At 40.1% G+C, this 24,836-nt stretch overlaps 1 protein-coding gene and 1 pseudogene across 8 annotated transcripts in view; one reads left to right on the top strand and one right to left on the bottom strand.

Moving 5' to 3' along the window:
• The window catches only part of BCAS3 (BCAS3 microtubule associated cell migration factor), a 435,283-nt gene that overhangs the window by 360,187 nt on the left and 50,260 nt on the right, over nucleotides 1-24,836 (bottom strand). For all 7 annotated transcript variants that reach the window (XM_080924182.1, XM_080924186.1, XM_080924185.1 and 4 more), the window contains exon 7: nucleotides 16,573-16,645. In XM_080924182.1, coding sequence (XP_080780308.1) covers nucleotides 16,573-16,645 — 73 coding nt within the window. The remainder of the gene's footprint in view (nucleotides 1-16,572; nucleotides 16,646-24,836) is intronic.
• On the top strand, nucleotides 1,245-1,663 carry LOC308425713 (DNA-directed RNA polymerase II subunit RPB4-like; annotated as a pseudogene). Its single transcript has one exon. The product of its transcript is annotated as a DNA-directed RNA polymerase II subunit RPB4-like (transcript).

Below are 24,836 nucleotides of genomic sequence, written 5' to 3'. Positions count from 1 at the left end.
TGCGGCTGGACAGGCCTTTCAGTGATCCCATCCGTGGCTCACCAATTTGAGCTAGCCTAAATGTAAGTGAGCACCAAGAATAAGCTTGCCTCTACTTCTCACCACTGGTACTTCACCCCACTTCTACATGGATGTCAGGGGTCCAAACTCAGGCCTTTACATTTAAACAACAAGCACTTTACCTACTAAGCCACTGCCACAACTCTGTGGTACTATTTTGAAAGCCGTGGGACTAGAGTTGGAATCAAGTAACAACCAAGTGTGCCTCAGCCTCATTCTGGCCTTGGGTCTGAGCTTGCTGCTGGTCGGCTCTAAAAACGCCCATGCTCCTGTCACTGACTCTCCTGCCACCACAGATGGAGCACTTAACCGTGCACTCCAGCCAGAGCGACTGAGAGCCCTCAGCTGACACGAGCCTCCAAGCAGCTTCCAACAGATGTTGTAAACAGTGAAAAAGTAACTCCATGGGTGGGAATCAGAATGGCGGGTCACCTGTGGAAAAACAGGTTGGCAGATCCTCAGTCATAAAACATTATCATCTGAGGTCTGACAACTCCACTCCTAGGCATACTCAGGAGAAGTGAAAGCATTATGTCTATGCAAATGTTGGTACATTAATATCCACAACAGTTATTCATAATAACCAAAACTCCATAACACAGATAAGCAATGGGATAAGCATAGACAAGACTATTCTGCAATGAAAGAAGAACGGCCATGTTCTGCCATGTGGACGAACCTCAAAAACATGCCGCTAAATGAAAGGAGCAGAGAGCTGAATAGTCTCATTGTGTAGAAATCCATTTGTCTTCGCTGTCCGGGAGGGTAAATCCATTGAGACAAGAGCAGACTAAGGGCTGCCTTGACCAGAGAGAGGGAGGAGGAAATGAGGAGTGACTTCGTAATGGGTGTGCTTTCCTTCAGTGTGAGGAGCGTGGGTTGATAACAAGTAACTTCTGCAACATTTCCAATGAACCACAGTTTAGCAGGATATGTTGCTTTCTTATGAATTCAATTTTAGTAAAGGAAAGCAGGCAGTATTCATGCCTGACAGAGTAATAAAAATTAAGTAAGCCACAGAGCTAATAAAAGCAGCAGAAAACTGAAGGTGGGGACATAACGGCAAGTGTTTCAAGACCAGGGAATGACAATGACAACTAGAGCTAACAACAGAGCTGTAAGACATGGGTAAAACCTAGAAAGTGACAATGACATTAATTTACTAGATCTCGATTCCTACAGCAATGGCTGCAGGGAGCAGCGATCCTCGGGCCGGCGACGTAGAAGAAGACGCTTCCCAGCTCATCTTTCCCAAAGGGTTTGAAACAGCTGAGACACTCCTAAACTCTGAAGTCCACATGCTTCTGCAAGCAGCAGAACGAGTGCAGGGGACGAGCAGGAGCTCTCAGAGGTCTTCATGAAAACCCTCAACTACACAGCCCGTTTCAGCCGCTTCAAAAACAGAGAGACCACTGCCAGTGTTCGCAGCTTGCTTCTCCAGAAAAAGCTACATAAGTGTGAGTTGGCTTGTTTAGCCAATCTTTGCCCAGAGACAGCTGAAGACTCCAAAGCTCTGATTCCAAGCCTGGAAGGGCGTTTTGAAGATGAGGAACTGCAGCAGATTCTCGATGATATCCAGACGAAGCGCAGCTTCCAGTACTAATCGCCAGACATCCGGCTGCTCCTTGAGACCCCTCCAGACAGCACCACAGACCACCACAGATGGAACCCTGGGGGACCTCCTGCAAAAAGTGCTTCAGAAGACACTGGGACTTCTTCCTTGTCTTTGCTTTACCGACATAGAATGTCTCCGTAGTTGTCAGAGTCCTAACAGTCCTGCCTCAGCCTCCCAAGTGCTGGGATTAGAGGTGTGAGCCAAAACTCACAGCTTGGCTTTTGGAGAAGAAAGAAAAGCTGGCTATTGATGCTCCAAGTGCCTTCTCCGAAGTGACTGTTAGTTCATGAAGACTATTAGACATAATTACCATCTGTTCTCCTTGCAAGGGCTGCTATGGTCGATACTGCGCCATCCTGAACTGGTGAGGCAGACTGATGTGAGACATTTAGTGACTACCCCTTACCGTGGATTTTTTGGACCCTGTGTTAGGTTTTGTTCTTGACATTTCAATTTTTAATGTCAATATTATTTTGCAGTTTTTGAAGCTAAAATGATATATAAAAAACGTGTATAGGTGATGAATGTTTTTACTTTGTTGCAAAGGTGAGAAATAAACCAGAACACTGTAATTAAAAAAAAAATTTACTAGATCTCAACATGACAATCAAAAGGGAAACACAGGAGGAGGAAATCGAAGGCAGATGAATCTACAGAAGGCCATGTGAAAACCTACTATCACAACCCAATTAAAACTAAATTCTGAGGACAGGACATGGTAGCATACACCTTTATTCCCAGCCCTTAGTCAGGCAGATCCCTATGAGTTTGAATGGGGCCAAGAGCTACACTGTGAGATCCTGTCATTTTAAAAGTTATAAACATACCTAAATAAACAAGAGGGGCTAATGTGTATATGATACAAAAAAAGAGCAGGGGTAAAATTCTGGTTAAAGGATGGGGCCGGGAGACTAAGAGTGAGAAGAGAGATCCAGAGGTGGACCCCTACATGAGAGGACACTGTTGCTCCCAGAAGATACGCGTTGTTAATGACCTATGCATTATTGTTCAGGAAGGACCCAGAGGGTATGGCCATTGCTCTCATATCACCATAAATAGAGGGTAAGCGATGTTGTTGTCAGTGATACACACACTTTGGCTGCATGACATAAAGAATTCAATCTCAAACAACCAGGAAACGTCCAACCTGCTAGCTAGCTTTCAGTACTAACCCACCAGGCAAGACATGCTGGCTGGCACAATGGTGGCATGACTGTTAGTAACCAACAGCTTTCTGATTACATCTGAAGCTTGTTCCAAAAGAGGGAATTCATGTACGGTTCTGTCTTTCTGGTCAAAAGTCCACAACCCTACAGGCACTGGCAGGACCAAGCTTTGGCATGTCAACCTGCCTTCTATATACTTATGTTTAAATCTTAATACATTGCTTTCAAAGTTCCCAACACTGGTCCTGGTTAAGTCAGTGATCATCCATTTTTAGGAAATGTGTCTAGAATACAGTAAGCTGTTAACAGACATTCTGGGGGGAAGGAAGTACTCCTGAATAAGATGAAATGCCCATAATTAAGAATCAGTATAGAAACATCTAGATCATCTATTGAATTATATCACACTTAAAATACTGGTTAAGAGAATGTACTGCTCCTTAAGGACATGAGTTCAGTGTCCAGCACCCACGGCAGCTGCTGAAAGGCAGATTTAAAATATCTACAAAATGAAGTGAGCACACAGGTGTATTTCATGTAAACATAAAGAGAGAATTTGTGCTCACACCCCAAAAGTTGTTCAGATGACCATGTTTGATGAGAAGAATGATCTGAGTATACAAATAAGGTTATACTTAATAACTCATCTATTAACAACTCAACTATTAATAACTAATCTAATAACTCAACTATTAATAAACACTATTTTAGAAATAAATTTATTCTCAGAAGCACCTAAGCAGACTTCCATCATTCAAGCAATTTTGGAGGAAAAATGACTTTTTTCCTATGTGCACATTTACTGTAACAATACAGGACAATTCCCAAAGGAAATGGGGCCTGTTTAGTGAGCATTGAGCAATTCCACCCTGTTTGTTATTTATCAGGTAGTGCCAGGAATCAAACCTGGGTCCTAGAGCTCACTACACAGGAGCTCTACCACTAACCAAACTCAAAACACAGCAAACGATTTTCAACCAAAGTCATTTTACTTTTTGAAAGTCATACCAGCAACATTATTAATGAATTGAAGTTAATCAGTCAATAATTTTATCAAACATATATGAAATAACATTTAGCTAAGTTGTACACACTAAAATATACTAGAGTTTCCAGTTTAAATTAAAGACTATGGTAAAAATTATGTCAAAGAACCCAAAATGAGAAAAGACCAAAGGCTAGAAATTAAATAGGAGTTTGTTAAGCACAATATACTTGTGCATTCTTGTGCAATAATTTTTTTAAAAGGCTTGATATCTATTCTCTAAGTCATAAACTAGGCTTTAAGAATCCACAGAACAAGGACTCACTAAGACTCTAAACATTATTATTATGCTAAGAACCTCAGCATTTTTTCTTATAATATATAAGGAAATCTATGGAAACTAATACTGTACCTTCAAATTTTAAATATCGCCCAAAGAAGGGGCAGCAGACAGATATGAAAAGACAGATATTTTAAGCCTAAGAAAGAGGACAGGCAAGACAGCTCATCAAGCAAAGGCATTAGCCAGCAAGCCAGGTAACTTCACATCAATGCTGGCACAAATGATAAAAGGGGAGAGACAACTCCCTAAATTGGTCTCCTGCCACTACATACATTCTAAGGCACATGTGCCCCAATGCAAGTGCACACACGATTTATAGACAGAGATAAAAGTAACTCATTTAAAGCATGATGGAACATAGTATGACAAGTCACTGCATATTAAATTTAATTCTTAAACTCAAGTCTACTTTTGAATTACTAGGACACCATAACTCTTGTTTTACATTCAGGTATCATGAGAGTCACAGTCATGTTTTAACCTGGAACATGTTTTCAAAACAGCTTTAAAAAAATGGAACACAACACTTGTTAATGCCAAGTGAAATATGGCTTTTATGACTTCAAAATCCTAAACATTAATACCATTTCCTTTACCAAAAAAAATCATCATAATTTCCATTCATGATATTTAACAGATTGAAACAAAATTAGGAAAAGTGCAACAAAGTATCTGAGAAAGTGACATTTTCCAAGAATGTGCAATGTTTAAAAAAAATACAAAATAGCCAAGACATTTAAAATCTACCAGGAATTGTAAGAAGCATGGAAACATTTATTTTTAAATAGGAAAAAGCTGCAAAATCTTCAACATGTGTTACTAAATCTAATCCTTTAAATGTAAGGGAAATTTTGATAGCATTACAGTATTGTATTCTTATACAGAGCTTGAAGAACAAAAGCCTGTTGGTCTTCCTCTTTATTAACTAGTACTTTAAAAAAGGAAAATGGAAACAGCCATATTAAAAGCTAAGACTGTGATTTGCTTACTTAGTAATTCTTTATTCTCTCAGAGTAAGACCTGATGACTCCAAAACGTGCTAATAAGGGTGCTGTCACATAGAAAGCTCATGCCAAGGAGTGAGGAAAACCATCTCCACACACAAACAGGGCAGAGCTACAAGTGAAGCCAGTGTCAAGATAGTCATTCTTTGTTTTGTTTTGAAGGGGGGTGTTCTATGTTACCCTCTAGGTACCCTCTCTGACTCCCACATACTGGATTAAAAGCCTGCACAGCCACACCTGGATTCTGATAGTTTTCTGGAAATAACATGGTTCCACTGATAGAAAATACCACACCAAACTGGCTACCATTAAATATTATTTTAAAAGTATAATAATTGAAGGCTAGAAATGGCTCACTGAAAGCTTTATCCTCTTCCAGAGGAACCAAATTCAGTTCCCAGCAACCACTTGATGGCTCACAACCATGTTAATCCTAACTTCTTCCACTTTGGGACTCCTGATGTTCTATGTATGAGTGCGCATACACACACACACACACACACACACACACACAAATATTTATTAAAACTTATAAGTATTACACAGCAACTTTACATATATATAAGATGTACATTAAATAAAATTAACATATAAATGTAAAATATAGCACATTTTAAAAACCTTTCACCTAATTTTAGATCAATGAGGTCCAAATACAATATTATACAGCAGGAAGGAACAAATAAGAGTAGTTGGCAAAGTGATATTGTAACAAAGACTTTCTGCTCACTTTAAAGCATTTCCAATTCATGGGTCCATGCATTACATAATAAATCACAATTCAGTAAGCAAGGAAGACACTTGTGAACAGTTCTGAGGATGCCTATTGATGAAAACCCCTAACATTCTGAAGAGCAATGACTGAGGCAAGTTCGAGATGTTCCATCAAATAATTGCTATCAAAACAGAAGTGCTTCACCTTATGCAGAAGTTACTAAAACATTCTCAGTGACAGAATGTAATAAAACAGATTAGACAAATTCAGTTAATACCATATGTACATTTCTCAGATTTATAAGGCCTTGCACTTAATTGTGGGCTTGCAGGGAGCAGTTTCCCCATTTTTTGTTAGACAAAGTATTGCTCACTGAAACAATAAAGACTGTTTTATGTAAGTAGAAACGATTCATGTTAAGTCTTAGACACCTTCCGCTGCTGTATGACACGTCTCTGGCCATAGCATACCACTACCCTTCCACCCTAACTCACAGAAAGTACGCCAGCAAGAGGGGGTGATGTGAACTACAGACTGTGGGCCGACCAGTCTGATGGAGGCATTTTTTCAATTCAGATTCCCAATTCCACATGACTCTAGCCTATGTCAGGCTGACAAAAAAGCTAATCAGCACAATCTTCCATTCACTTTTTTTGATATTTTGAAATTGCCTTTCAATGAAATCTCATTTTGCTGGGCACAGCAGTAAATGTCTGAAATCGAATCACTTAAGTTGAAGGTAGGTAACTCCAGGTAAAGGCCAACCTGAGCTACATAGTAAGATGATTTCTCAAAACAACAGAAAATACAGAACATTCGTTAAAGACCCATTTTGAAGTCTTTAGACCTTAGAACTGATGAACAAATGAAGTCATGATAGTTGCTCTGTAAATTTCCATCTATAAAACAATTACCCTGATCTTTTAAACCCTCCCCCTGGTGATCCTGACTTCTCCCATAAATCTTCTGACATTCTATACTCTTTAAGTTAATCATGAAAACTGCACTTGAATGGCCCAGGATATCACTATAAAGCCTCTGTGTGTATTATCTCATTAACCCTAACCATAATCCTACAAGTAGTAAAATTTTATAAAACTTTTGCTTTGAATGATAGATTCATTCTTCATAACTGAGAACTGTGATCTATAATTCTCTGTATCTAATATCATGAAAAATACTTCTGACAACGGCACATATTTTAGTTCCTCAATGCAGACTATTTATTTAAATTGCTGACATGCATTTAGTGTTGACAGACACAGCAAAACACTTATTCATAAAACCACTAAACTTGTAGATTGGCCATGATGATGTATGCATATAATCCTAGAACTTGTGAGACTGAGGCAGGAGGATTACTCTAAATTTGGAGCTACCCTGGGCTACAAAACAAGTACTAGACCATCCACAGCTACATAAAAGGAAATTGTAACCCTAACTTTATTAGCATCACATTTCAAAAAGAAAAAGTTAAAAACTAGTAAGTCTTCACAAAATTATTTTGCACCTGGCATAGCTCTTCACGCCTTTAATCCCAGCACAGGCTGGAGATCTCTGTGATTAAGTCTGGTCTACACAATGAGTTTCAGACTAGCAGGAGTATGTAGTAAAATTGTCTGAAAATAAATACTTTAAAATTATTTTAAAATATAGGAATAGATGCATGGGTAACTGTAAAGCTCATTGCAATGCACTGACAACGTTGGTACTTTTCTTATCAGACACAGACATTCACAGTTTGACTCATTATCTCTCATAAGGTCGGGCAGAACTGAACAAAGCAAGGGAAGGTGAAATATGAAGGGAATGTAAGCTGTACAGTGCCTTTAACATGAGCAATATCACTCGGAAGTAGTTCATTAGACGTGAACACATATCACTGTCTTGGGACAGAATACAATTTTTTATTAGCATAGGTATAGAACAAAACAGTAATTATTTGTAACAAGATTTGAAAGTTGGGAGTCCAAAGAAATACCCTCATATACACAAAATAATGCAGATGCATGGTCACAGGTGCTACACAAATGTGTAAATACACAAAAGACAAAAAAAAATCACCATTATACTCGAACAATTAGTGACCACACCTAATCACAGAAGCCTTGAATTAAATTTAATGTTCTGTTGTAAGGTAAAAAATTCACTTTACCCAGGATCAAAAAAATTTTTGTAGCATCCTTGCTATAAATTTTAGCCATCCTTTCTAGATAGCTAAAACGGGCTGGGCTGCCAAACCAGTGGTCCACCTGGAAGGATGCCGTCACTGGCATTAAGAAGCCAAAGCTGTTGCTTTTCCTCACACCCCGAATCATAAAAAGTCCTTCCAGAGGACAAGTAAAGCCTGGAACTGGAAACCAGACCTCAGAGACCTGGACACCCGGGTAGATGATACACCTACACCTGGGCGTACAGCACAGAAACGCTCTCTGCAGAGGACGTTCCACTCGAGTATCCAGGGGGCCAGAAATCCTCTGCAAGACTGACAAACACGCTGGACCTCAGGAGGATACTGAGAGCTTTTCCTCAGATCCTAACAATGAAGTCGGCAAATTTCCATCTCTGCTTCTAGGACTAAGCAAGTGAGTGAGCTGTGGTGGTTCTGACACTCAGTGTCTTCAGAATTCATTTCAGAAAGCAGTTTGGCACCTGGATTCTCTTTTTAAAGGGGGCAGGAAGCTTCTTCTTAAACAACACACACACAAAAAACTTCTTTATGTTTTTAGACTTAAATCTTAAAGTAGAAACTTTGGAAAGAAAAAAATTAAAATAAAAACCTATGTTTAGCAAGCCTCAGCTCACTGGCTCTCTGTCACATTGATTTATGACAGTTATTTCTTAGAGGAAAGGAAGACACAGATGCAAACAATTACTCTATTTTCGCAGGCAACAAGTGAGGTGGGTGGTAACTGAGAAATTTTTTTTAATTCTGTCACAATATTCTGCTTTTTCTTAAGAAACCCTCCTCACACAACAAACGTTCGCCACATCAGAGAATTTCCAGGGCCTGAAGCACCGCTTTGATTCCAGACCGCTGCAGGCATTAGCAGGAGGTAATTAGGGTAAAAAGTTCAGCCACAGTTCCATGGCTAGAGTCCTGCCAGAAATAAATTTCCTCCCTATTCACTGTACCCCTCCCTACAGATCATATTGAAAACACATTTATCTTTGTAGAGCTTGTTCCTCTTCTAATTAACTTTATGGCGTTTACAGCATTTAATAATTTAAAATGGCTGCAATCACAGCAGTTTTATCTTTCACGGTAGATGAGTGTGTTATCATTTCTCCAACATTACTGTTTGACGAGTGACTCACAGACCTGCACTGCAGCTGTTTACCCCACTCTCTGGTCCTTCCTAACCAAAGCTTTACTTTTCCCTTGTTAGAGAAAGAAACAAAGTTGACAAGCCTGTTCGGAAGGTATCCTTCCAACTCTCATGAAAAATAAAAATGATTCAGGAGTAAATTGAGTTTACAGTCAAGGCAAATGGGTATTTCACTGCTTTTTACAGTGTTTCATATTTTTCACAGAGAGAAATATAAAGTTATATTCAAGGGAATAATAAAATATATTAGACATTTGAATTTCAATAATTTAAAAAGTGTTCAAAGTCCCCTTTCCAGCTCAGTGTCCCACTCCTCTAAGTGCCTTCTCCCAGGCACACATACGGACATCCTAACAGGACAGGTAGGGCTCTGCTTTAACCCACACTGTACTTGGTGTTGGAAAACAAAATGTTAATAGATTCTAAGCCACAGCCCTCACTGTCATGATTTTGTGACAGTATAAAAATCAGGACAAGAACTCCATCCAATGCCTTTTTAAACAGTGAACTTAAGGGGAATAAAATTGCCTTAATGATAGAACAAGGGGAATAAACTTTGAACATAAAAATATTTTTTTAAATAATATCCATTTGTTTATGAACACAAAACAATACTTTGAATGGGATTATGTTTTTGTTACTATTTTCCAAGAAAATAAGAAAAAATGCAAAACAGTTCTTTTTCAAAAACCAAACTACTAAGTCCACACTACCCTGAGGAGCGAGAGCTACACATAGGGCATAGGAGGCAGCCTGGCTCCACAGAGCACACAGAAGGATGCTCCAGGGGCCTGTAAAACACATCCTCCTCCACTGCACACCAGATGACCTTTCCTACAAAGTGACTATGCAGAACTTCCTATCTGACCTGTTTCCCACTCATGATCTAAATGACACTGAGGACTTATGTCACCAGCTAGGATCTGTTCTAACCAGACCTGTGCTATTACAGTTAAACTGACATTTCTCAAACATAAAAAGACACTTAATGACAGCATTCAGTAGCTGGAACTCAGGTAGAGGACAGCAAAGGTAACTGATTCTAAGTGACTACAAACGGAAAAACCATGGCTCCGTGATTTCAATGCCCAGTCTCATGGGAAACCTCGGGGAACAGAGGCAATGACACACACTCACTACTTGTTCTGGCTACTGGAATCCCATACTGGCCAACAGAGGTTCCTAGAATGCAAAAACTACTTGTGTATATCAACCAGCAATTCTGCTCCTAGTTATCAATTCCAAAGATTCAGAATTAGACACTGTGTGTGAGTATGCGCATGTGCATGCACGTGAGTGTATGTGTGTGTGTGTGTGTGTGTGTGTGTGTGTGTATGTGTGTGTGTGTGTATGTGTGTGTGTGTGTGTCTAGGCAAAGAAAGAAATTTAAAATGGTGCCTACCACTTTTTTTGAGTTTTATTAGTTTTTAATAGCTAATCCCTATTAGCTTTTTAACTCTGCACAATTTTTTGCCTGCAAAGCTGAGGCCGTCTTTAACCCTAGTGATACCAGCACATATAACTCTCCTTTCTCAAGGGCTGATCTGCATTTTACAGGGTGTTTCTCAGTACCCTTTATTCTATCCATTATAGAAGCCACAAGCCTCCTCCTCCTTTGCCACTCAACTGTCACAGGAAAATGCCAAGAAACCTGTGAGGAGAGTCTTTTCTTCTTCCCATGTGGAAACAATGCCTTCCTTGCCTTACTCCTGGGGAAGTAGATGATAGAGTGCCCAGTGTGCCATGTAACAACATTAAAAACCCCTTCTTAGAATAAAAGGAGCAAGCATTTGAATCAGGCAGTTAGTTCTTTGAGATTGCTATCTAAATGGCATGCTAGGTGACCTATAAGAAACATCTTAAAATCATATACACAGTGTCTGATTAACCCAGTAGCAAACAAAGATCCCTTATATTTTACTATGTCTGTGTTATAATTTACTCAGTAAATTACATCCATATAGTCTTTGATTATAACAGATTTCAACCTTAGTTAAAGCAAATTACCTTCCTTGAAACCCCAGTTCTCTAATACAATAAAATCAACAAGTAACACAATTAGTGACATTTGGAAAGCTTTTATTCTGGTTAAATAGCATATACTATATCAGCACAAGATCTTGCTGGGAGTGACGCTGTGGGCACTCCTGTTGTTCCAGCTATTCAAGAGAACTACTAGAGCCTGGGAGTTCGAGACCTGTCAGGACACCAAAGAGGGCCTTCATCATAACAACAACAACAAACAAACACACACACACACACACACACACACACACACACACACTGTCATGTGAAAACCCCATGTTGGTCATGTTAACTGCTGGTCTCTCTTCCCTGAATCCTTAAGATAATCACAGCACAGAGTGATCTCCTTGCAGAATTATTCACTGCACACATGCTCTGTTCTGCCAGGAGAGTAAGCGTGCCTGGGTGGAATTCCACAAAGTCAATCTATGCAGATGTTCCTTCCCCTTCGGTTTCCTTTAATTTGCAAATCTTGTAATCTAAGCCTGAAGTTGACTGAACCAACATTTAAACCAGCAGAGCAATATCAGCCAAAAACTCAATCTGTTTTCTATTTAAATGTCAAGACTGCATCCTTTTTGGTGGCTGAAAAAACTGTTGTTTTTGAAATGATTACACAGTGGAACTGCAAGCCCGTTAGTAGTTTTATGAACTGCTTCTAAAAGGAAAGCTATGCTTTAAAAAGGCCTTTAGGTTATGGAACGGAAGGGAAACGTGGAACACAAAGATGCTTACGTTTATATTTTTAACTACCCATTGAAGTTACCTTAAACTAGACAACAGCAAAGAATCTTTTTTAAAGTCATTTCTAAGTCAAGATGCAAGGGCTATTCTGATCCTTACTACCTTGAAGCAAGTTCCTTCTACCAAGGGGAGGGACTCACGAGGATGCATTACAGCTGGGCATGAGAAAACTATCGTGGGGGTAGCCATGCTCATTATCTTGATTGGAGTGATGGTTTCATGGGTATATACAGATGTCAAAATGTATCAAACTGCACACATTAAGGAGGTGCAGTTAATCATGTTTCAATTATGCCTCAATAAAGATATATGTACAGCATTATACACATGAGCTTCTGTAGGGAATATAAACAAATTACAATTTTTCTGTGGAAGTAGAGATCCCTAAAAACAGTCTTAGCTTAGCCCATGAGGACTGGCAAACTAGAGCAAAGACAGCAGAAGTCAGCAAGCTCTGTCCCTCACCCCCAAACAAGCATAAGTCTTTAATCCCAACCCCAAATCAGGTAACTACATCAACATACAGAAAAAGAATTCCCTCTAGTAAATTCTCTTTACTGTTCCTATCCTCGGATTCAAATAAACAACTATGTGCCATGTCTAATATACACCAAACTGCACTGAAAACTCTGCATCATCCTCACAGGAATCAGCGTGGTAGTCCCAGATCACCACCACGTTTCAATTACGGGTCCTGAGACCGAGTGCTGTCAAATATTATGGTTCATCATCTACAAATTTACCTGTGTATCTTTTCTCTGAAGCCTCACTGTTGCTATTACTCCCACACACTCAGCCATGCTTTGGGACAGGGCTTCACTGCTTTATTTATGCGTCTGGGCAACCATCATGTTGACAGCATCACTGCAATCTCAAACTCTCAACTTTACAACGCAGGCCGGGCACGCGGCTGGAGGAGGAGTGGGAATGTGCAGGTCACCCACAGTGCCTTGCCATCCTCCTGAGTCCTCCTGAAGCCACTGTTCATACAGCCCATGCTGGTAATGGTTCTCCTTTGCGGAGAAAACAACAGGCCTCAGCTCTGTATGTTTGATGTTTGTTAAACTCGTCTAAAATTGCTGACTGCGAGTATTATATCTGATCCAGCCAAGTCTCAGAAAGCACAGACTCTCAGGAAAATATATTATCATATTATCGCACTGAGATGGCTCAGCAGGTAAGAGCACTAGCTGCTTTTCTTGAAAAGCAGGGTTCAGTTCCCGGCACCCATACGGTGGCTCACAATCATCCATAATTCCAACTCCAGGGGAGCCAAGGCCTCTTCTGAGTTATAGTTTCCAGAGATACAGAGATGCACATATATACTTATGGATAAAACTCTCACAGACTGAAATAAAAATCTTAAATTTAAAAAAAATAAATAAGAAAGTAAACATCCCTACTATATGATCACTAGCAAATATTCTGGTAGGGCATTTGAGCAATTTTCTTAAGTGTGCTTGTAATTTAAACTTTTAATTTTAATGTTTTTATTTTATTTACGTTGATGTTCTGCCTCTGTTATGAGGGCATCAAATCTCCTGGAACTAGAATTACAGAGAGTTGTGAACTGCCATGTGGGTGTTGGGATTTGAACCCTTATCCTTTGGAAGAGCAGCCAGTGCTCTTAACTGCTGAGCCATTGCTCCAACCTTTGTTTTAATTTATTTTTATCTTTCCCCAGTTTATTTTTATAAACATTGGCATTTTATATGCATGTATGTATGTATGCATGGATGTATGTGTGTGTAAGGATGTTGGATACTGAAGTTTACACTACTGATTCTATTTCTCTGAAGGGTCCTGATAAATAAGCCACTTATCATCAAAATCCATTCCTTAGTAAATTACCTCATCACAGAATATGAAACACCACTCTTCCCCTAGGACATTATCTTATGACAAATGACACTGGCTTCAATGAATTGTATTAAAAGCAAATTCTTTAATCTCCCCATTGGCAGTGTTTATAGGAAAGGAAAATACTTCTTTAATTGGAAAAAATACCAAGTTTGAGAGTTGAGTTACACACACAGGTGCACACAAACACACACACATACACACCTAACTAAATCTGGAGATTTCACATCTGTAAATCAAAAAGTCACCAACTCTGAATTCATTACCACACACACCCATCCCAACTTTACCTTCAGCTACCCTGTAAGGTTTTTTTATGCTACTTTGAATATAGTGCTGAGTTACTCCTGGGTTTATTTTCTTATAAATCCTTGTTTGAAATTTGTTAGATAGTTGCTGTTTTCCCCTAAAAATTTAAGTGCAGTTCATGTAATTTTTAGAAAATATTTAGATTAACTACTATAAAAATATTTGCAAGATTCAACATCTCAAAACACACAGCCATGTTATTCTTGCTTTATATTAAGGCCTGGCTTTCAGGGAACTGCCTCTGTATCTAAGTAACTAGTTGGTTAGCTGCTGTTGACAAATCTCCTGTACCTTCCTGCTCTTTCTGAAGCACTTACAGCCACCTCTTGGAACAACTCTCAAGGGCACTCACTGGGGAATGGATGCCTTCACAGGAAAGAATTCTGGACTGTGTACATGGTGGTACATTTTCCTTGGTTTGGCTGGATGGTCAGGACATGGAAGACCCATCCATGGAAACTGGTGAGAATAATGTTTGGGGAAAAGGTGAATGCATAGATCTCTACAATTGGTCATAAGATGGAAAGACATTAGTATTCCATACAAATTCTCATCAGAAGATATTAACAGAGGGGGAGTCAACAATCAAGAAGAAAGGACAACCATTTCTTTGAGCAATCGCCTCTCTCTCCAGCCATCCTTGCCACAGCCCACTAGGCCCTTAAACAAAGGAAACTAATGGTGAGAAGCTCAACAACACAGATATCCACCATGACCCAACTATGGCTGCTGCTAAGTCTCCAAGCAGAGACCAAAACTGAGCCTAGTACACCACCATTCCTGGAGCGACTAACCAGCAACCTGGTTGGTGGCCAACTAACTATACTGGACCACTTCCACCAAGGAAAAGGCAGCATTTTGTCCTTACTAAAATAGATCATCTAAACTGAACTTCCATTCCCTGAACAGAGGCGCAGAGGAGGGCATGAGACTCTCAGAGGAATAACCAGATACTTCTTCCATCTTGGGGACACTGGGACACTCTCAATGCCTGTAGAGTGTGGCTCTCAATGTGTGTCCAATTAGAGAAGTAGAGCCTACCCTATAACCCCAGGCTCTGCAAAGAAGGCTCCTGGGGATGAACTTTAGCAAAATTGTTATTGGGACCCTGGAAGGAAGAAAGACGTTGTTTTATGTATCCCCCAGGGAGGAATTTTAGCAAGATCTGTACATAAGACTTTCTCCAAAACAGTCTCCTCCAGACTTACAGAATGCTCTATCCATCATCACAGAATCCCACACAGCAATATTTCATGGGCAAAGACGTGGGAGAGGTCATGAAATTCATCAGTCTTACCATGTTCCCCATCACCCTGAAACAGCTAGCTTGAACCATAGAACGACCTTTTGAAGACACATAATACCAATCAGGGGCTATTATGGGACCTGCCACTAACTCCAGCACCCATGGGTAACTACAGCTCTAGCTCCAAGATATCTGACACTGTCTTCCTGGCCTCCTCAGGCACTAGGCACAAAGTGGCACTTGGACATACATGGAAGCAAAACATCTATACATATAAAAAAGTTTTATCTGGACATAATTCCATGTCTAAATATGTGATATCATTCCAAAGCTCCATAAAGTGCACACCATGAGTTAGAAGCATATGGCAGCGACTACCAGCTGCCTGTCTACTACCCATCAGATCCTCCCAACAAAGGAACACAGGCTTCTTAACTCTGCTTGCAACTGGGAACTCCATGTGAACACACGAGCCATTTCAGATCGTTATAAAAGAAAACTGCTTTGAAAGAAGGTCAAAGCTCTAGAAAACGTAGGTCACTAGAGCATCATGAAAAGATTGCACTAGCTCTGAGCTGTCTATCCAAGAACTTCTCCAGAACTCTGAACAGCATGGCAGCTCTGCTAAACATATTCCTAACTGGAATTATGCAGAGGGTTAAAATTCAAGGAACACATGGATAACTAATTGAAAGTCACCAGAAAGAGTATGGCTCCCATTTAATACCTGCAGGAAGCAGACAGACACTTAAAAACAGCACCTCATTCACAGTAGGCAGCATGAACAAGAAAGCATCTGATTAACAATTTAACGAGGTCAGCAAATCAGTCCTTTGAATGTGTGAAGCAAGGAGAATAATACTCATAGACCCACAAGGAGTTAGAGAACCAAGCAATACCTCCAGAGCAGCCTCAGGCACAAACCACAGCATCAACACACTGCCAAAAATCAATAATATTACAAAATAACATTGTTACTATTAACACCTCATAGTGATGTCTGCAGTAAAAGCATAGGTATTAATAATGAATGTGCTACAAATGTGTGACCTTTTTTCTCACATGCTGATTGCACTGTGATCTATCATCACATATGAAAGAGGAAGAAAGGCAGTAAATACATCACAGCAAATGCTACATGTTTTAAGGCTTCAAACTTAAATATCCTTACCCTGAAGATCCAATGCTCTTACAAACACCAAGAAGAGGTCTTTTCTCAGCAAAGTTATCACACTTTTGAGCACCTGTTAGAAAGCATAAAACAAAATGTATGTTGAGAAACTCTTAAATATTTCCTATTACTGTAAAATATTTACAACAGAGGATGGAGTAAATGAGAGGCAGATCACATGCCTGCAATGTACGGAACAATGTGCACGTGTGTATATCTATACATGTTTGTATATATATGTATACACACAGAAATGTATTTAGTATAAAATTCAATCTACACATTAAATATTAACGATAGTGACAGACATCTTATTAAATATGTTTTGTTTAATTGGCACCTGTTTCAATCTTACCAACATTGTCTGTGAAATTAAAAAAAAAAAAAAAATCCTACAGTGATGGCAAGATCCTTAAAACTATCATGTACTGGCGCACTTTTGATTCCAGAACTCAGGAGGCAGAGGCAGGTAGATCTCAGAGTTTGAGACCAGCCTGGTCTCCAGAACAAGTTCCAGAACTGGGGATACACAGAGATACCTTGTCTCAAAAAAAAAAAAAAAATCACAAAAGAAAAAAGAAAGAATATTATGTACACCAAATAAGCTCTACGTAAAATCACCTAAATTAGACCAACCTTTGCTGGTTATTGGGGTATATAAATGCTTAAGAAATCAAATAACCCCTAATAACATCACACTACAAATTCTGTCAGTTTAGCATATAAAGAGTAAGAGTTGATTGACCTCTACACCCGATCACTGAAACAAACAAACAAACAAACAAAACCACAAAAACTTGTTTTGTGTTGCCTTGAAGACAGCAACATTTCTGTACCTACAGCCTGTCCTTCCACACCTAGTTTGCAACCTTTTTTCATTCATTATTTTTATGCACATGGATCTTTTGCCTGCCTGTATGTCTGTGTGCAATACTCCAGAGAACAGAACAGGGTGCCTGCTCCCCTGGAACAGAGTTACAGATGATTAATTGTAAGCCACCATGTGGATTCTGGGATATGAACACAAATCCTTTGGAAATGCAGCCAGTACTCTTAATTAAACACTGATCCGTTTTCCAGCCCAAATTTTCTCTTTTTTTTTTCCTTCTCCCTTTGATAAGGTTTTGAATAGCCAAGGCTGGCTTTTAACTTACCATGAAGCCCAGACTACCTTTAAACATTTGACCCTCCTGACTCTACCTCCCTTGAGTGTTCAAAATTATGTTTCCTTAATAAAGACTATTTACACAAGACTGAGGTTAAAATAATAATTAATGGTTCATATCCCCATTCAAGTCAGTAATGACACAAGAATACTTATCACTCTTGTTCCAAAATCCCCATTCACCAACACGAAGTGAGCACTGTGCCTTCTCATAAAGCTGAGTGCAGTGCTGGAGAGAACCTTCAGTAAGTGCTTGCCTTGAACACACAGGCCCGAGGCTGATTCCCAGAGCCTGTTAAAAACAGCAGCTTGTGGGGCTGGAGTGACGGCTCACTATGTTCTTGCTGACTTTGGTTCCCAGCACCTGCATGGCAGTTCACAACCTTCTTTCTGTACCTCCGGTTTCAAAGGATGTGAACTCCCATGCTAGCCTTCTCAGACGCCAGGCATACAAGTAATTCATATACACATAATTAAAAGCAAACCTTTTTAAAAATTAAAACAGTATCAATACACTATGGGTCTAAATGATGTGAAAAGATGTTCAATCACCCAAGGGAAATTCCTATAACTGATGATATATATATATTTAGGAAAATATATGTTGCTGCTGTTAATGTAAATCACCTAAAGATCAGAAGGCTGTGAGGACAGTTAGACCCCACATGGCAGTTTCACTGGGAGAAAAATATGAAAGTTGAGCAAACCTAGGGGAATAGGTTAAGATAATCCTTGGCTCCACAAATGCCAACCTCACAGGGACTGTCAGCTAGCCACTTCTTTTTGTCTGTACTTTCCTGGGGGGATGCCAACACACACCATGTGGAAGTGTCCTACTATGCCTGTCTCTCATACCATCCTAATCCACAGTCACCGACTATGTGAGATCAGGAGATCAGAAGAGAAACATTTTACTCTCCCACAATACAGTTGTTATATTTTTAAGATGATGATGATGATGATGACGATGATGTGTCTGTGTGTGTGTGTGTGTGTGTGTGTGTGTGTGTGTGTGTGTTTAGTTTGGACATGAGGTATTTCACTGTATAGCTCAGGCTGGCCTAGAATTTGCTTTGTAGACCAGCCTGGCAGGCCTTGCCCTCAAAGAAATCTGCCTGCCTCTACCTTCTGAGTACCACTAACCTGGTCAAGATTCTTTAGATCAAAAATAAATAAATCAAACTAATACCTGTCTAGAATGACCTCACAGGAGAGGAGTGGATAGTAATCAACTGATCCATCTCACAGTATTCCTAAAATAAAAGTTTATTTGCTGGGCAAGCCTGACACCCCGAGTTAAAGCTCCAGAACCCACAAAAAGGAGAGAACAAATTCTCAATAATTGTCCTCTGACCTCCATATGTACTTCCAAGGAACATATATGCACCCTCTCTCCCTCCACCTCCCTCCTTCCTCCCCATTCCTCCCTCTCTCATATACACATATACATGCACACATACACTCTCTGTCATACACACAACCATGCAAACAATATATAAAAGAAATCTCTTAAATACTTTCCACTTAAAATGTAATTATAGTCCCATGAAATAATATTTGTCAAACACAAGATTCAATTTTTGATAAATTTATCAAATTTTAATTAATGAAATTATAAATTCAAAAATTATTGAATCCTCAAATATTGCCCCCTGCAATTTTATCCTATATGTACACTCAGGGACGAGAGATAACTTACATACATTATATCTTAGTCCAGCAGTGTCTAGAATAGTGAAGGAAGAAAGAGTCAAATGTGTGAAGAAATGTCTATGCCCCACAGCTGCAAACAAGCCATGCTGAATGTAAACACTGACCAGGCAGCAGCTATGATGGCAAAGGGGGAGCACACAGCAGTGGGAAGACACAGACCCACTTAAAGGCACATGAAGTCATAATCACTGTTGACAGGAGGCAACAGAAATTAGAAGACAAGGGAAGTGGAAAGAAACTTTCCAATGCAGAAACAGTATCTGTCTTCTGGTTTTCAGCCCATGTGATACATATATTTACTGTAAAATGTCTGTGTTCACTTTAAACAAGAAGCCAAATGCCAGGAGACAAGCTGGTGTTTGTTTTAAATAGGAACACAAACTAGGCAGATAACAACATGCAATGAATGAATAATGTTATTCTCTCTAAAAATTATAGGAAAGCAATTATTAAATAAAGTTTTAAAGTATGTGATAACCCCAACAGATTTTACAAAGCGATGAGTACTGACAAATTTAGCAGTCCTAAGTAAAAGCTTGAGGCCCTGGTGGTGGAAAAACAACCAAAGATTAAAGGGACTTTATATACTGGATTATAAAAGGCACAGTAAGTGATTATACCAGGTACACTTGGAACTGGATGTGAAAGAACACATCTAAATAAAATAAAAAGGACTGGCTTGTCACCGGCTACTTGAGAAACTCTCAGATGGCAAAACTTTACCTCCAGACAACTTAACTCACCCTCCCCATTCCCAACTGACTGAAAGGCAGCTCTCTAGAGAGCTGAGCCGGCAGCTCCGGGTGAGTGAGGATTAAATGACAGCATTAATGCCTAATATTGAACCCGCCTTTCCCATGCCTGGGACTCTTCCATCTCTGAGTTTCCCAAACACTAGAGTCAGATCCTTATCATCCATGTCTCCTTGGGGGAAAAGAACAGCCCCAGGACGAAGCACAGAAAAGCAGGGTCCACGGCAAGAAGCAAGCTGCACAGGGTGATGAAGGGGGAGCGTCATCAAAACCGGCAGTCAGCTGTGAGTGGCATGGGCAGCCAAGGATCCAAAGTAGTTTAAAAAAGTGTCCGGACAGGGAGAATTATAATAGCACGTTTACTGATTTCCAGGAAATGGGCAGATAGTGACAAGAGGAACTGAGAACTAGATGCTGAAGCCTTGAGGAGCTCCAGGAGCTCAGCCCACAGAGCCTGCCCAGGAGGGTCCAGGCCCGAAGTTCCTGTACTGAGCAAGCCAGGCTTGGGAGCTCGTGGCTCTAGTCCTAGCACTCTGGAGGTAGGGGCAGGAGGACTGGATAAAGGTCATCTGAGCTACAAAATAAAAAGAGAAAAAGAGAGGAATGGAGGGAGGATGTGGGAAGGAGAAAGTGAGGAGAAGGGGGAGAAAACATTTCTGGCAAATTTCAAATAGTAGATATTATTTTTAAGCCTGAAAGAAGCACCAGAAATAAACTGAAGAAAACTTTCCAGACTGCTATAAACTATGCACAAGAAATCTTCAAAGTCTCAATTCAAAGATTCAACATGGAAGAGGAGCCAAAACCAACAGCAAGGTGTGCCGAACACCTCTCCACCTCAGCACAAGGAAGGCTGAGGCAGAAGGAATACAGCAAACTAAAGGCCTGACTCTATCTCCAAAGCAAAAAAAGAACAAACGAAAAGGAATATTTGTTCAAGTTCAAAACATTACACAGTACACGTTTTATATTATTACACAGAAATGTTTAAATAAAATAACATATTTGCTCAAACATATTTTACAATGGATTATTTCTGCTTTTGCTACAAATCGGATTTAACAATTAATAATCTGACTTTTAAATCCATGCACGAGTTAAAATTTAACTGATCCAAAGCCTACACTATTTCTATACAAAATTAATTACAATTGAAGTCCATCTACACAGAGCCAATCCTTCACTCCCTCAAAACCCAGTCTACTTCCTGTTCTTTCCAGTCTGCACCTATTCTGTACAGACCAGGCTGTCATTTCAAAGGAGGAAACATGGCTTCACTGATTCACTCTTCTCAAGATGCAACTGAAGAACTTCTCTGGTTTCCATTGGCCACAGTGCAGCAGGTTTAACCACAACACTCCCCCTAAGATTTATGCTTTTCCTGGACAGTCAGATGCCAAGTTTCTAAGACTCGGGAGAGAATCCTACCTTGGGCACAGTGCCCACCAGGTGGCCAGCACAAAAGTCAATAGGAGCTGAAATAACTGGACCACAAGAAACAAGAATCCACAAAATATCTAAATACAAAATATCTAAAACACCCTGCACAAACTGGAAAAAGAGAAAAAGATCTACTGTTTCAAGAGTTTTAACATGTAGGTAAATTTTAATCCTCATTTCAATGTTTTCTGGAAGGCCTGAATAAATACAATCTTTAAAGTGCACACTTGTAAACAGTGTGGTATTCACTTGGGTTTGTTGCTGTTGTTGTTGTTGTTTTATGGGTATAAATAGCAGCCTGTACTTTTCCTGAGACCTAATGGAGTCATCGCCCTCCGGTAATGTAATCCTCCAAATTGGAGCGGATTAACTTTTTCTACATAAATTGTGTATTTGCATGTACAGTGGAGAATGACGTGGCACACACCTGCTCCACAGCACTTGACAGAATGACCGAAATGAAATGCGGCTCACTAAATCCATCAAATACAAGAATACTGCAATCCTGTTGCAAAGTCCCTTTGTTAAATTCCTTTTATTCTAAATCCTTTTAATTCTGTTCTATAGCACTAAAACATTTATAAAAAGCTTAAAATCCTAATAAATCACACAATTAAAGTAATGAAAATGGGCCTGCACACCAAGTCACCAACTCCTCCACCACTCAGCAAAATTCAAAACAGTTTGCTTGTCAGAAAACGTTAACTAATATCCCCCATCACGAACACCACTGTAAACTCATTTAAACCAAAGAGCTTAAGCCCATAAATCAGCCTTGAGATTTCAAGACATCAACTAGAAACAGCTTCTACCTTAGTCCAAAAGCAGATCCAGAGGCAAATAAAACCCCAACTGGTGATGAAGTATTACGCCTCTCCCTTTGATGCTGGAGATGATGCCCTGCATATAAAGACTTCACACAACAGTATGTCCTCGATAATAAATTTTTACTGTGAAAATCTTTTCCAGAAGGATCGCTTTGAACAAATTCATTTAAACCATTCAGCTAAACCATCCTTAAAATCTCCCTGCCTCCTCTCTTAAAGGCCGGGTCTCATACTGCCCAGGCTGTCTGCAACCTCACTCCACAGCTAGCTGACAGTGATGCTGGAACACGAAGCCTCCTGCCCTCACCTCCCACAAGCTCAAATCATTTCTTTGTAACAGACATCACCAAGAGGTCCTTGAGGTTCTTTACTTACAGATTCCCTCAATGGGAGCCCTTCAGACTTAAATAGGATGTGCAACTTAAGATGCCTCTACTGTCAAAAAATGTGTCAGTTTGAAGGCTCTCAGGATTTTTGCATGGTACAATTTCTATTTTCTTACCAGATTTCCATAAATAATCTCCAGCACAAATAGCATAATCCACTTATGATTTTTCTTATCTAAGCAAGAAGATGTTGAGTAAGCAACTTTTTTACAACAGAGAAGAGAGGGATGAAGCATAAAGGAAGAAGGACCCAGTGGCTTCATGAATCTGAACGAGGCACTATCAAACCTAAGTACAATCACAAAAACCACCTTGGCATTTGTCCTCAACATTTAAAACACATACATGTATTTTAGCCTCCCAGTGAACTCAAACACTGCACTAAAGCAGACTTCTTCTAAGTCTAAGTGTAGGGTCTCGTGATGCTGTTTATGTCACCCTCCGTCCCTAAGCATCACTCTGGCCCAAGACACTATGTGTTTGAGCACTTAGCATGTGAGGTATCCTTTAACCAATCAAGGTTCCCTGTATTTCACACTGATAACCAGGCCTTCCTTCATAGACTAGACTTGTTACAAGTTCAAAGCCACAAATCCTTCTACTGTTATATGGAGGACATAACTGATCATGAGAGAAGGTTAAAGACCTTGTGCACATTGTTGTACAACTAAACACTAACCACATCTGACCCTGAAAGCAGCTCAACTCTGGCCTCTGACTACTGAGAAAAACAGGGAGGGATGAAGAGTGAAATGTATATCCAAGAGCTCTACTGGAATTATGAGGCGAGTCACTTACAAAGGCTAATTATTCAATTCTTTACTGCTCTTGTACAAGGGGATGACCACCAATTATCACAAAGGCTCACTATAACTGTTGGAAGGGGACACATGCCAAGGGTGAAGGGTGGAACTGTGTGATACCATCCCTGCTCCTGCTGTGACCAGCACCAGCACTATCCCCACTACCCACTCTGCACCACACCGGGCTTTCCCAGGCTCTCCTGCTTCACAGCACAGCCCTTTCTCCTCCCTGCTCAATGCTCTCACCATGTCCTACACATCTTGGCCAAAACATCCCCAAATCAGAAAGGCCTCCCTGTCTTCCCTCTTTCACCATGGTGCAATACGCTATAGTCACACTTACAGGACATGTTCCAGCCCATCCCAAGATGGATATTACATCATTCAATGGAAAACTACTCTGTGATAAAAAGGGGAAATGTCTAGGGTTTAAAACCACCCCCAATATAGGGAAACAGTTTCCTCTAGTATAAAAGAAATCAGAAAACAAATGACAGCAAGCACTGGGGATGAGTTGGATGGGAAAAGCAAACAAATGAGAAAGCTCTGGGTTGTTGTAAATTCTGTCTTCACAGAAATATGGAACAAAGGGCACACCTGCTGTGGTGGTTTGAACATATTTAACGTAGGGAGTGGCAATATTGGGAGGTGTGGCCTTGCTGGAGGAAGTGTGTCACTGTGGGGGTGGGCTTTGAGACCCTCCTCCTAGCTGTCTGGAAGGCAGCTTTGCCTGTTTGACTTCCAGACAAGATGTAGAACTCTCAGCTCCTTCTGCACCATGCCTGCCTGGATGCTGCCACGATTCCCGCCTTGATGATGATGGGCAGAACTTCTGATTCTGTAAACTACACCCAATTAAATATTGTCCTTTATAAGAGTTGCCTTTGTCATGGTTTCTCTTCACAGCAATGTCAAAATTCAGACTGAATCCAGGCAAGGTGGCTTACAAGTTCCATGAAATAGAAACTGCTCTATGTTCCCCTCCTCAAAATAAGCTTGAAACTATGAAATACAAAGCTTTGCATGCCTCACAGTACAGTTAAAGTAAGTAAGAAATGCTGTCAGCAGTCAGGGGACACTAATAGCAGGTGAGTGTACTAACACAGAGCTGAGCACACTGTGAGCCTTAGATGTACCAGAACAAAGGCTAAGAAGGCAGAAGCCTCAGCAAGAGAAAC

The sequence above is a fragment of the Micromys minutus genome (assembly GCF_963924665.1).
Source record: "Micromys minutus genome assembly, chromosome: 10".
NCBI classification, from domain to species: domain Eukaryota; kingdom Metazoa; phylum Chordata; class Mammalia; order Rodentia; family Muridae; genus Micromys; species Micromys minutus.
The sequence above is the reverse complement of the archived record's forward strand: the minus strand, read 5'-3'. Positions and strand labels throughout refer to the sequence as shown.